At 51.0% G+C, this 13257-nt stretch overlaps 1 protein-coding gene across 1 annotated transcript in view; it reads right to left on the reverse strand.

Moving 5' to 3' along the window:
- Positions 1–5001: 5001 nt before the first annotated feature.
- Positions 5002–13257, reverse strand: part of Myo15a (myosin XVA) — a 54653-nt gene continuing 46397 nt past the window's right edge. Inside the window, exons 62-65 of the mRNA XM_075992321.1 lie at positions 12051–12184; positions 11410–11543; positions 9784–9924; positions 5002–6382 (exon numbers count right to left, since the gene is read on the reverse strand). Coding sequence (XP_075848436.1) covers positions 6281–6382; positions 9784–9924; positions 11410–11543; positions 12051–12184 — 511 coding nt within the window. The 3' untranslated portion in view covers positions 5002–6280. The remainder of the gene's footprint in view (positions 6383–9783; positions 9925–11409; positions 11544–12050; positions 12185–13257) is intronic.

Consider the following 13257-nt stretch of genomic DNA (forward strand, 5'->3'; position numbering starts at 1 on the left):
GCGGGGGCGGGGGCGTAGAGGGGCCGGGAAGGGGTCGAACCTCAGCAGCGGCCGGTCATGCAGCACAAGCAACAGCGAGGCGTCTTCCTCCTCCACCTTCTCCACGTCCCGAGAAGCAAGGGCGCCGGCAGCGCCTCATGCCGTGGAGGGCGGGCTTCAGCGAAGACCCGGCCAGACTCCGGGTCAGACCCTCAGACGCCCTGCCCGGCCCGCACTTTAAAGCTCTCCTCACGACGTCACCGCCTGCCCGCCCGACCTCCGACAGCGCCGCTCCTTAGCGGGCTTCTCGCGGCGCCTGCGCAGTGCTAGCGGCCACGAGACTCGGCGCGCTCTGAGCATGCGCGCCCGTGCAGCCCCGGTCGGCAAAGGTGCCCGCGCAAGCGCACAGGCGGCCCGCTCGCCGTCCGACGCCCCTCCCCCACCCACCGAAGACTTGGCGAGAAGAGCTCTCGAGCAGCGATTAGCCTTCACGCCGCGCCGCCTCCGGGGCCGGAGGACTCCCCCGGCTGCGCCGTGCTCGCGGGGTCAACTCTGCCGCGCTGCCGCGTCACGGCATCGTGCGGATGCCCGCAGACGCCTCAGCTTCCAGCGCACAATCCTCGGGAACCACCACAACCCAGTCCGCCCCGTGACCGCCCCCTTTGGCGCTTCCACTTTCTTAATTGGACTGCCGGCCACGCGTTGGGCAAACACAGACTGGAGTTTCCAGAGTCGGTTGGTAAATCGTGCCTGTCAATCAGCCGGTCTCCTTGGCTACTGCGTCCATCACTTAATTAGCTTCGGGCAGAAGCTCGAGGACCCCTAAAGGGTGAATAGGTGGCTAAGTCAGTGCCTGACTGGAGTTCTCAGAGGAGGAAATCTCTGTGGACTCCCGTGAAGCTTCGGAAACAGTAGGAAAGTTTTCAGATTGAGGGCTGAAGCGCATCGGAGCCAAACTCCGGAGCAAGTCAGGACAGCAGCAGAAGCCGGAGGCACGCACTCGGGGCATCCCATACTCTAGCCCCCGCCGCCATCGCTCCCGGGAGCGGACGTTCCACAAGTCACGTCCCGGGACTGCCCGCCCTGCGCGCAGCCGCGGGCACGCGCGCATGGGCGTATCTTGTCTGCTGGGGGTGGATCTATGGGGCCCTGTTTTAAGGGGCGACAAAAGGGCTCACGTCTCACGGGTGCAGGTTTACCACGGGTTAGCTCAAATTGGATATTCGCTTCAAACATTTGAACAACGGTGTATGAAGTGCGCCTGCCATCCCAGCACTGTGGAGACAGAGGTTGGAGAATAGCTCACAAGTTGGAGCTCAACCTAGGCTGTATAGCGAAGCTCTGTCACAAAAACAACCACAACAAACCCAAGCAACAAGAAAGCCTGAAGCAGAGGGCAAGGGCTGAACAAAGGTGTGGCCATGCTGGAGGCCCCTCCAGCAAATAGGTTTCTGCGCCCGACCTTCCCAAGACGATATCCAGCCGCTTTGCTTGGTTCCCAATGCCCTTTCCACGCTGAGCTGCCCCCTCTCTGGTACTCCGTCAGATTTTCAGACACCCCTGTCCCTCCTGCCTTTGCCCATGCTGTCACCTGTAATGCCTGTCCATCTACCGTGCCTTTCCTTACGTTCACCTCTTGTCTGGTGTGTAAAACCAGAAACCAGTATTCAGCTCAAAAGGTGTTTGTGAGGATGAACTGGATCAGCCGAAGGATTGCTGATGGAGGGTCTGGACCTCAGTGTCCTAATCTGTATATGGAGGGTGACAGCAGTCTCCGTAGGAAAGAGGGGACAGTGTGGTAACTTGGTAAAGCCTGTGGGGTGGGAAGCCAGGACACTGGGGATCCAAGTCACCCTCCCTCCCAAGCAGCAGGCAAATAAAGGGAAATGGGACAGGCACACTGGGGATTCCTGTAACAGCCTCATGGACCCAAGTGATGAAATGAGGGTGGAAGGGCAGCTGCAGGTGGTAAGGAGTGAACTATGGGCCAAGGGCAGCTGACCTGGACTCTAGTGGAATCCCGCCTGGGTTGCACTTCGTGAACACCTGGTGGGTCTCCCACTTGAGCAATAGGCAGTTTGGCTGGGAGGTCCGAAGCTCTTTAGAAGTCCAGTTCTCTAAGCCTTTGATCTGCCTTTTACAGCTGCATGGTGGGAGCTCTTTACCCCACACCAGAACCTCCTAACAAGTGACCCTCCACGGGTGTGGTGGTGCACACCTTTAAACCCAGCAGGGGTGGTGGCACAGGGCAGATTTCTCGGAATTCAGGGCCAGCCAGGGTTACATCGTGAACTCTGCTTCAGAAAAAGAAGGGGGGAAAATGACTCTTCTATAGGTGAACTCTCCAGTTCCAGCTAACCATAGTGTTTCCTACTTGACTGTGCTCTTAAGTCAGGCTCAGGTCCTGTGGGGAGAAGCAGGACTGGGTTGAACACTGCCAACACTCCAACAGCACCGTCTCAATTCTACCGATTCTGGGGTTGAAGTCAGGTTTATCAACTGAACACTCCTGAAACTCCTAAAATTACCTTTTAAAACAATGTAGGGCAGGAGAGATGCTCAGTCAGTAAAATACCTGCCATGTAAAACAGGAAGACAGGTTCAGATTCCCCAGCAGCCATGTGAAAAGCTAGGTAGCACATGTCTGTAAGCCCAGCAGTGAGGCGTTGATGGGAGGTTTATGGAGACAGCCAACTCCCTGGAGTTCATTAGCCAGATAGCCTACTTGAATTGGTGAGCTCCAGGTTCACAACTTTAACGTGGAGAGTAATCCAGGAAGATATCAACCTACAGCCTCAGGCTTCTGGTGTCCACACACAGGCACCTGTTTTCACAAGTGCACACAGGAGTGCAAGGAACACACACAACAACAACAGATTCCAACCCTAACCTCCATTTGTGTCCTATGCTGGGAATATTGATGAACAATTAGAATATCTTTGTTCCAAGCAAAACTCAGAGGGCAAGCAACCAGCCAGTAAAGAAGTGGATCTGAGTGTGGACCTTCAACCACCCAGAGAGCATTCCCTTAAGAGTCCTGAGCAGAAGAGAGCTAGAGGCATGTGTCAGCCTGAAATTAGGGCAAGCCCAGTCCCTTGTTCCACAGGGGGAGGAGAGGCAGCAAAGAGGTCATTTTGGTTATTTCAGTGTCCTGAATTATGATGTGCACAGCTGTGCTTGCCTGAGCACCAAGCCTCCATGAGTTTATTACTTTGATCTTCCATGCTGCCCAGATATCCCTCCTCTATTGTCCCACATTAGGCTAAAACTTTCTGTCCTGGGCCTCACCACATCAGCCTGTGCACAGTCCTAGAACCCTGGCTAGGGGTGTTAAGGGAATGAAGAAAAGACAGGCACATATACACTAAAGCTCAGGTCAGGTGGGATTACGAAGGAATATTTTTGTAATGTTAGCAAGAGAAACTATCTGATCATAAGCCTTTTATAGTTTTAGGATGAACTGACATAATTGGACCATATCCTTGCTATCATTGTGGGTCCAACACTCAGGAGGTCGGTCCTAATGCCCAGTTATATCCATTCTCATTTTAAGGAACTGTTATCACACATATGTGCTGGTAATCAATGTAACATTAAATCTGCCTACATTGAATGCCTGTAGCCCACCCCAAATAGTTGAATGAATCTTCTGGACTCCAGGTGGTTAGAGCAGTAACCCTGAAAATGAAAGGAGTCAGGTTTGGGAGAATGTGGCCAAGCCACTGGATGGAAAGGTAGTGGCCTGGGGATATAAGTCCTGTGGCTTTTCCCCTGACAGGACTTATCTGCATGGATATGGTTCCCAGACATCTCGGAAATTTTACTCATAGTTTCAGGGTTCTGACAATCAGTCATGGCAGAGGAGTCATGGCAGCAGAAGCTCTAGGATTCTGGTCCCCCACCCCACCCCACAGGGTTTCCCATTAGCTATGGAGTCAGTCTTGGAACTCATTCTGTAGACCAGGCTGGCCTCGAACTCACAGAGATCCACCTGCCTCTGCCTCCTGAGTGCTGGGATTAAAGGCATGCACCACCACTGCCCGGCTAGCAAGTGACTTGTGTCAGGTGTTTTTCCACCAGTAACAAAAGAATTAACTACTACAGCCAGACACCAGGGCTAAGGAACCCCAAGCGAGCTACCCAGAGCCATGGTCCTTATGGTAGTGCTGATGTAACTATGCCTTGCATAGTTCCTGCCCTGCTTCTAGAGAAAGCCAGCCTCAGGCAGTAGCATGAAGTGTGAGCCTTAAGGTGAGTACATCAAAGTTCTTCCTTGACCCTCTGCAACATCCTGACTTATCAAGCCATAGTGTCCTGTTGCTTAGACATCCAAAATCTCCCCCAAACAGTCAATCCTCCATCCCCCGAGGTCATGCTGGAGTTTCACAGGCTGTAGACCAAAGACAGCCTTCCCTCAGGTCTCCCAGCTCCTTGCCCCCAGTTGTGAGGGTGGCAGATCCACTACTACTGGAAAGTTCTACCTGGCCCTTGGATGAAACTCTGTGAATTCCCAAGAAGCTGGGTCCAAGCTACCCTCAAAAGGTTTTCTAATACCAGGGTCACCTGCTACTAGTAACATCATTTTAGGCCCCCAGGAGTTGGGACCTGTTCTTATCAATTGGATGGTTCCACTCCTAGGATTGGTCCTGGTTCATAGTTATCCCATAAAGTAGTTCCCAGGGCCTGGCGAGGTACTGAATGGCTGAATGAGTCTCAGGCTCTTCCTCTGGTGTCATGGATGCTGATGCCAGGCTAGTCCCTGTTCCCAAGCCTCTGTGTCTTCTACCAGTCCCCCATCACCAGCATTTCCCATCCACACTCATTCATTGTATTTATTTTTAAATTTTATTTTATTTATTTATTTATTTATTTTTTGGTTTTTCAAGACAGGGTTTCTCTGTGGTTTTGGAGCCTGTCCTGGAACTAGCTCTTGTAGACCAGGCTGGCCTCGAACTCACAGAGATCCGCCTGCCTCTGCCTCCCGAGTGCTGGGATTAAAGGCGTGCGCCACCACTGCCCGGCTTAAATTTTATTTTTTATATGTATGTGTATTTTGTCTGTACACATGTCTGTACATCATAAATGTGCCTGGTACCATGGACAACAGACCTTGTGGAACTGGAGTTACAGATGGTTGGTTGCAAGTTACCATGTGGTGGGTGCTAGGAGTCGAGCCCAGGTCCTATGGAAGAGCAGCCAATGCTTTTAACCACTGAGGCATCTCCCCAGCATCTTTTTTTTTTCCCAGACAGGGTCTCGCTAAGTAGGGCTTGGTTGACCTTGAACTCAAAGTAATCCTCCTGACTCAGCCTCTGGAGTACTGAGATTACAGTTGTGTGCCATCATACCTAGCATTTTTTAAAATTTATCCTTTCATTTATATGGCAAGTATTTTCCAAGGGCCTACTCTACATTAGCCATCAATTTAGGCTAGACCCTCCTGCAAACCCAGCAGGGAACCATGGTTTCCTCTAGAACGTCACTCCTCTCCTTTCTGTCTCTTCTTAGCAAGCTTTACTCATTCAACCATAATGTACCAATCGGAGGCTTTTTCTCAGTCTTCCTAGCCCCCACCCCCTGAGCTGGAACTTCTCTACCGCCCCACTCTTGTGCCATGGGTGGTTCATCTTGTGATGGAAGCTGGGGCTGGGGCTACCAAAAGATTGTAGAGTGGAGGCCAAGGGTCCTTGGAGGGAGGGTGGGCAGCTGTGTCTGCCGGAAATGCTGTTCACAGCAGTGAGTCTGGCACGTCTGTGTCTACCTCCTCTCTCAGACTTGCTTGCCAGCCACTGAGTGATTCCACGGAGGACACGACTGCCAAGAATACCGCTTATTTGCAAAGAAATGGCCAAGGGTCACAGGTCCAGGTTGAGGGCACCTGATAAGGACACATGGAAGGCGGAGGTATGAAGCTGGAACAGATCTCAGTAACAAGCCCCAGAGAAACTAAAGGCGGACCCCAATACATCTAGATTTCCAGTATGGGGCTTTCCTGTCAAGGGTGGTAGTCAAGGCAGTGCCTGTCACCCTCTGGAGGTCCCGTTGTCCTGCTTTCCTCCTCACTGTCCGACAGGCCAGCTTTTAAAAGTTACTTCTGCTAACGAACCCTTGGCTGCATCAGTGATTCTGTCCCAGCTGCAGACAGGTCCTCTTGGGTTCCTGAGGTTTTTTCTCCTGTCTCCTTTGGTCTTCTCCAAGGTTCTGGCCCTTGTCTGGGGTCACTGGTCCAGAGAGGCCCAGCAACTACCCTCAGGCCACAGAGCAAATCTTCTAGCGGGAAGCAGCAAGAAGATAGGCCATGTCAGAGCAGGGTGATCTCGCTGGGGGGCAGTGTAAGCCGCTCTTCCCGGGCACTGAGCATGGTCTCCACGTGGACAGCCACCACACGACACAGCTCCAGACCCTGGGCGGGGGGGGGGGGCACAGAATAGTCTCTTAACCTCCATCTCCAAAACAGAAATGTAGTTGGAAAAAGAGCAGAGGTCACATGACCTACTTGAGGATCCTTGTCCCCAGCTCCCTCTGAAAGAGCTGGTGGGCCATAGGCTGGAAGGAACAGCAAGCAGGGGACAGTGCATTGGGCATAAGCTTTGTGGCTTGTGTTATGTGCCCTAAGGTCAGTTGCTATGCTTCCTTGAGACTCGGTGGCCTTATCTGAAGGGTTTGAGTTTACCAGACCCAGTTTAGCAGGCTTGTGGAGGGCTTAGATGGAATTTTGTTATTGTTGTTATTTTGAGACAGGGTTTCAGTGTGTAACCTTGACTCACAGAGATCCTCCTGCTTCTGCTTCTCCAGGGCTGGGATTACAGAGATTATAGGCATGCACCACCATGCCCAGCAAGATATATATATATATATTTTTTTTTTTTTTTTTGGACAGGTCTCATTGTGTAGCTTTGGCTGGCTTTTGAAACTTGTAGAGATCTACCTGTCTCCACCTCCCAGTTCTAGGATGAAAGGCATGCCACCATTCCTGGCCCAAGATTTTTTTTTCCCTCTGAATTGGGGTTTTTCTGTGTAGACCAGGTTGGTCTTAAACTTAGAGAACCACCTGCCTCTGCCTTCTGAGTGCTGGGATTAAAGGTGTGCACCCCTACTACCACTTCGAATAGTAAGATTCTAATTAAGTGCTTGTCACAGCACTGCAAGGCTGGCCAACATAGCTCCTTACAGTCAATCTTTGGCCTGTTCACAGCTTATGCCCATTTTAGCAGATAGGGAAACAGGCTTAAAGGCAGCAGGAACGCTTCATAGCGCCCTTGTACAGCCCGTCAGAGACAGCAATGGCACACTTGGAAACCACCTCCTCGTGGGAGTCATCCCTAGTTGCCTATTACATAGAGCTTTCCCAGTATGGATCAGGATTAGGTAGAGGATTTTTTGTTTTGTTTTGTTTTCAGATCTGAAATTGGAGCCAGGTGGTGATGACGCATGCCATTAACCCTAGCACTCGAGGCAGGTAGATCTGTGTGAGTTTGAGGCCAGCCTGGTCTACAAAGCAAGTTCCAGGACAGCCAGAGCTGTTACATAGAGACACCCTGTCTCAAACAAAACAAAACAAACAAAACAACACCAACAAAAACAGATTTAAAACTGGAGTTCTGTGAGAGCCAGTACAGCAGGGGGTTCAGCCACGTTTATTAAAGCATGCTGTACAAGATGCTCAATGGCTATGTGCTGAATGAAGGCATGAATAAAAGACTGTGGCCTTCTATGCATACAGGACAGAGGTGGTAGCTTCTTTACAGGAGGGGGCGGCAAGGAACTGGAGAAGCCAAAAAGGCCTTTATCCATCTGTAGACCATCTACTCACTCTCCCACCCTCCTATTCATATACTTATTAATGCAGCAAGCACACACAAGCATCTACTATGCCCGGCACTGTGCTGTCGACGTGGTTCATATAAGATGGATAAGGCCGCGTCCTCACGCAGCTGATGCTCTGGTGGGGAGGCAGGCAACAGGCGAACAAATGCATAAATGCTATGCAGGGTGTGCTGAGGGCCACAGAGGCAGAGCTGGCATGTCATTAGGGAGGAGGGACAAGGAAGGCTTTTGCAAAGAGGGGCTTTTATGATGAAACCTAAGTAAAGGGAGGGAGGAAGCCCTGTGAGGAATCCAGGAAGAGGGAATGTTTCAAGTTGAGAGAATAGCCAGGGCAAAGGACCTGGAGCAGGGAGGGGCAGATGACGTCAGCACAGGGGAGCTGGAAGAGGCTAGTAAAGTGGAGAGAGAGAGAGAGAGAGAGAGAGAGAGAGAGAGAGAGAGAGAGAGGAGGTTGCAGTCGTGACGAGAGAGCAGATGGACAGAAGGACAGCAGAGTCAAGGAGCCGCGGAGGGAGCCTAGGGCTTCGGCTAGAGCAGGAAAGGGAAGTATGACACGTGCACTGCCTATTTTATGTCAGCTGGGCACGAGTCAGAGTTATATGAAAGGAGGGAACCTCAGTTGAGACAATGACTCCATAGATCCAGCTGGAAGGCATTGTCTTATTTGTGACTGAGGCCTCGGGGAGGGCCCAGCCCATTGTGGGTGGTACCATCCCTGGACTGGTGGTCCTGGGTTCTATAGAAAGCAGGCTGAGCAAACCATGAAAAGCAAGCAAGTAGGCAGCACCCCTCCATGGCCTCCGCATCAGCTCCTGCCTCCAGGTTCCTGCCCTGTTTGAGCTCCTGTCCTGACTTCCTTCAATGATGGACTACAATGTGGAAGCGTAAGCCAAATGAACCCTTTCTTCCCCAACCGCTTTTGGTCATGGTGTTTTATCATAGCAACAGAAACCCTAACCTCCATTGCAGAGATCATTTTGAAAGCCCTGGGGGCAGAGAGGTTGCAGGGAAAGAAATCATGGCTGCCAGAGGAAGCAGAATGGGGGAGGCAGGGCAAAGGGTGTGGCAGAAGGCCATCCAGAAACCTGGTCTTGCAGTACAGGTTCTCTAGGGCTCTTGCTGGTACAGCCAAAGGCCCAGTCTCACAGGGGAGGTGGTGGGCTAGAAAGGTAAAATGAGGTCATCCCAAACCCTGCCTCTGTTTCTGTCCTGATGCTAGGGACCATAAGATTTAGCCAGGAGTCTAGTTCCTAGTCTAGATGTCAGCTAGGCTAGAAGACACAAGGAAACTTATTGTACCTTGATTCCAATCCCAGGTCCCCACAATCCAGTTACTGTGTCTCAGGCCAGGACAACCTCCTTAGATTTCCTGTGCCTAACTGTCCACTCACCAACCTTCTGTTGCTCCCTAGTGACCTCAGAAAGCTTCTGATTAGTATTATTTTTTCTCCTCCTCCTCCTTCTCCTCTTCTTCTTCCTCTTCTTCTTCTTTCTTTTCTAGGCAGGGTCTCTAACCTAGGCTGGCCTTTGTAGGTAAGGATGACCTTGAACTCAGGATCCTCCTGTCTCTACCTTCTGAGGTTGCTGGGATTACAGGTATGTACCATGTATCACCATGTCCAGTTTTTGTGCAGCACCAGCAATCAAACCTATGGCCCCATACATGTTACACAAGTACTCTAGCTACTGAATTAGACCCCCATCTCGCAGAGTTCTATTTTAACATTCAAAGAGCTCTGAGGCCTCTATTTCCCTGGTGAATCTTCCTAAGTACCCTGCCAAATACATCGCTTTTCTGCAAACAACCTGGGTCTTCTCCACAGTGCCTCTTGAACTGTTTCCTGGGAAGGCCTGCATGATAACCACAGCTCTGTTGCCTGAACTGGGCTGTATGCTTCCTGGGGCATAGCCCAGACCAAAGTAGAATGAGAGGGCCAGAGCTTTAGGACAGGGTCTGGCTGGTGGGACTGGACTTACCTGCTCCAGCTGGAGCTGCATGGTACGCTGGGCTGCCACATCCCCCAGCGAGATCTCCACATAAGGGTAGCTGGAATTGGCCGTGGGCTGCTGAGTCCACGTGGACTGGATCTCCTTCAGAGGGATCTTCACAATTAGCTCCTGGGGATGAGGACAGAGGAGCCAGATGGCATGAAGGGTGAGGACAGTCTCTACTACACCAAACCTTCCCCCAAAAGTCACATCAAAAAGCAGAAGGCCCAGCCCTAGTTCCTCAGACACTCATTGACTTTGTGACTTGGAGCAGTTCACCTGACCATTCTGGATCTCAGTTTCCTCTCCAGGGGAACTGATTCAACAAATACTGATGCTTCATGCCTGAGATACAAGGGGCAGTGGGTGCTGGGGGTACTTCTGGGAACACCTGTATCCCTTTATCAAAGAGCTTGATTTCTGGTACCCATGTAGAGAAAGGCCGAGTGATGGACAGTTAGTACCTAAAGAAGATGCCTTCAATGACTGACCAATGGGGATGCAGAGTGAGGAGTCAAGGCAGCTCCTTACCCCAGGAGAAAAAAACCACACCTTAACAGGTGTGTTCTGTGTTGTCTCTCAGTGTCTCCAACCTGTACACCTGCGCCTTTCCCACCCCACTTACTTCTTCCAATGTCTCCTAGCCTCACCTCTAAGCACGCTCCTGTCCCCAAACTCACAACCCATGTTTGGTTTTAAAGAGCAGGTACTAAGAAAAGGGTGGCAAGTCCAATTCTTTAATGCTATGGAAGCTCTAATCCCCTGGAACCTGACTATATTTGGAGGTAGCACCTGTAAAGAGGGGGTTAAAGGACCAAGGATAGAATGTTTGCCCAGTATGGGGGTCCCTGGTTCTATTCTCAGTATCACAAAGTAGAAAGATACAAGGTAGGTATATGGTATATGTCTGTAATCCCATTGTTGGAAAACTGAGTCTGGAGAATCATTTAAGGCTAGCTAGGCCACAAATTTATACAGCTCCCCTGCCCAAAAGAGGTAAATCAGTTAAAATGAGGCCACTTAGGTTTGGCTCCATTCCAGCAAGACTAGTGTCTTTATAAGAAGAGGAAAGTTTGCCAAGTGGTTGTGACACAGGCCTTTAATTCCAGCACAGGGCAGAGGCAGACAAATCTCTGTAAGTTCGAGGCCAGCCTGGTCTACAGAGCAAGTTCCAGGACAGTCAAGGCAACAGAGAGAAACCTGTCTTGGAAAACAAAAACAAACAAAGAAACAAAAAGTTTACTGTCTACAAGCCAAGGAGAAACCAAAGCTCCCAAGCTGCAGAAATCTTGGAATTTCAACTTCCAAAAAAATGAAACTGACCCTTCGTTTCATAAGGCTCCCAACCTGGGATGTGCAGCTCTGACAGCAAGACAAACACTCACATGCTCTTCGTGTATTTTCATACATGTCCCCTTCACATAGCCCCAAGGGGGGCAAAATTCTATTATTCCCTTTTTCCAAATGAAGGCTCTATAGGAGAAGGGACTGGCTACAGACCATGGATGGAGGTAAATGCCAAGCTGGCAATCTTTGTCCCTAAAAGTAGGTGGGGATACCAAAGGATAGAAGGGCCAGGGCACAGGTGGGCAGGGCCTGGCAGAAGCCACTCACATGGGTCTTGGTGCTGAGAAAGTTGAGGCCATTATGGTTGACGGCGAGGATACAGGGGGCTGGTACTGTGATGTTGCTGCAGCTCTGGATGAAGAAGAAGGAGGAGCCGAACAAGGGAAAGGCACTGAGGAGGCCTGCAGTGTGGAGAGCCTGTTATCAGGAGACCTGGGCCAGGACAACGGGACAGCCACTGCTCTGAGCTGCCAGCTGCCTCAGAAGCTGCTTTCTGCTCAGGTCGGCCCAGACCTCTCTTCCTCCCCTCCTGGCCTCTCCCTGTACTACACCCCCTAGTTCCTTCGCCTTTGGCCCTATGCCCAGCATCATTTCCAGCCCAGGTGATACTTTTAGGAAAGTGGTAACAAGTCTTTTCAAAAACTGCTTTTGTGCAAAGAGAATAGCATCTCCTTGGGGCTGAAGAAATGGCTCAGTTGTTTAGGACCCAGGTTCAATTACCAGCACCCACATGGCAGCTCACAACTGTCTGCAACTCCAGGATCCAACACCCTCACACAGACATACATACAGGCAGAACACCAATAAAATAAACACAAATAAATTGAAAAAAGAAAACAGTATCTCCAACCTCCCTCTAGCCACCCTCAGTTCAGCTCCCCCGAGGTCTCCTTCCTCCCAGCTCTCACCCAGGAACTGAGCACGGGCCTGGTGGGGGCTGAGTGCCTGAGTCTGCTGCCGGTGTTGGCTAACCAGGTTGAGCCAGGTGTCACTGGTTGTGGTGTGGTAGAGCTGGCCTGGGATGTACTCTTGGACTTCACGCCTGTGTGCAGAGGGTACAGGTTTCTGAGCACCCACCCCCCTATTGATCCCCACTGTGAAGCAGGTGTGATACCAAGCAGACGTGACTGCCATACTTCCCTGGGATACTAACTGAAGGGAGAACATGGGAAGGAAATATGGGGTCCTTACTCACAACTGGGGGAGTTGAGGCTCTGAGAGGTTCACCAAGGGGTCCAAGGTCATACAGTGACAGAGAAGCAGTGTAAACAGGGTAAGGTGTGAACCCACACTGGGTTTCGTAGTTCCTGGACCCAAAGAGCTCAAGGCAAAGGGGTGAAAAGCACAAAGGCAGGGAGACTTCCAGGTGTGCAAAGCAAGAACCTGCGGGTGGAGTCCCCAGGGCCTTCATGCCCATGTCCCGGTTCCTGCTCTCACCCTCCTGTTGACATGTGCAGGCTCTCTCTGGACAGACGTCCTGCCTCTCCGGCAGGTAGAAAATAGCACTAGCAGCCCTGGTCCATCCCACCTGCCCTGGCTGCAGTTGGGGAAAGGGCTAGGAGAAGTTGAGGCAGCCCCTTCCCCTCCCAGAGTTCCCTGCCCTGATGGGGTAGGAAGTCAGAGGTAAATGTTGGGTGCCTTCCTCAACTGTTTTTCAAACTATTATTATTGTTATTATTGATGTGCATTTGATTGTTGGTTTGGAGAAAAGGTATCACTATGTAACTCACTACGTAGACCAATCTGACCTCAAACCCAGAGATTTGCTTGCCTCTGTTTCCTGAGTGCTGGGATTAAAGACATGCACCATCACACCTGGCTTCAATTCTTTTTTGAGAAAGGTCTCTCACTGAACCTGGTGTTCACTGATTAGCTAGACTGACTAGCCAGCAAGCCCCAGGGATCCTTCTGTCTTTACTTGCTGAGCAATGGGATTGCAGGCACATGCTGCCATGTGTGGCATTCTCTGTGGGTGGTGGGACTCGAACTCTGTTTCTCGTGCTGGTGCGGCAACACTTTATGGAACGAGCCATCTCCCAGCTTCTGGAATTACACATTTAAGGGTTTCTTCTTGTTTACAATCATTCCATGAAAAGTGCTTTGAGAATTTGGTGT

This window comes from Microtus pennsylvanicus, chromosome 11 (genome assembly GCF_037038515.1).
Source record: "Microtus pennsylvanicus isolate mMicPen1 chromosome 11, mMicPen1.hap1, whole genome shotgun sequence".
NCBI lineage: Eukaryota > Metazoa > Chordata > Mammalia > Rodentia > Cricetidae > Microtus > Microtus pennsylvanicus.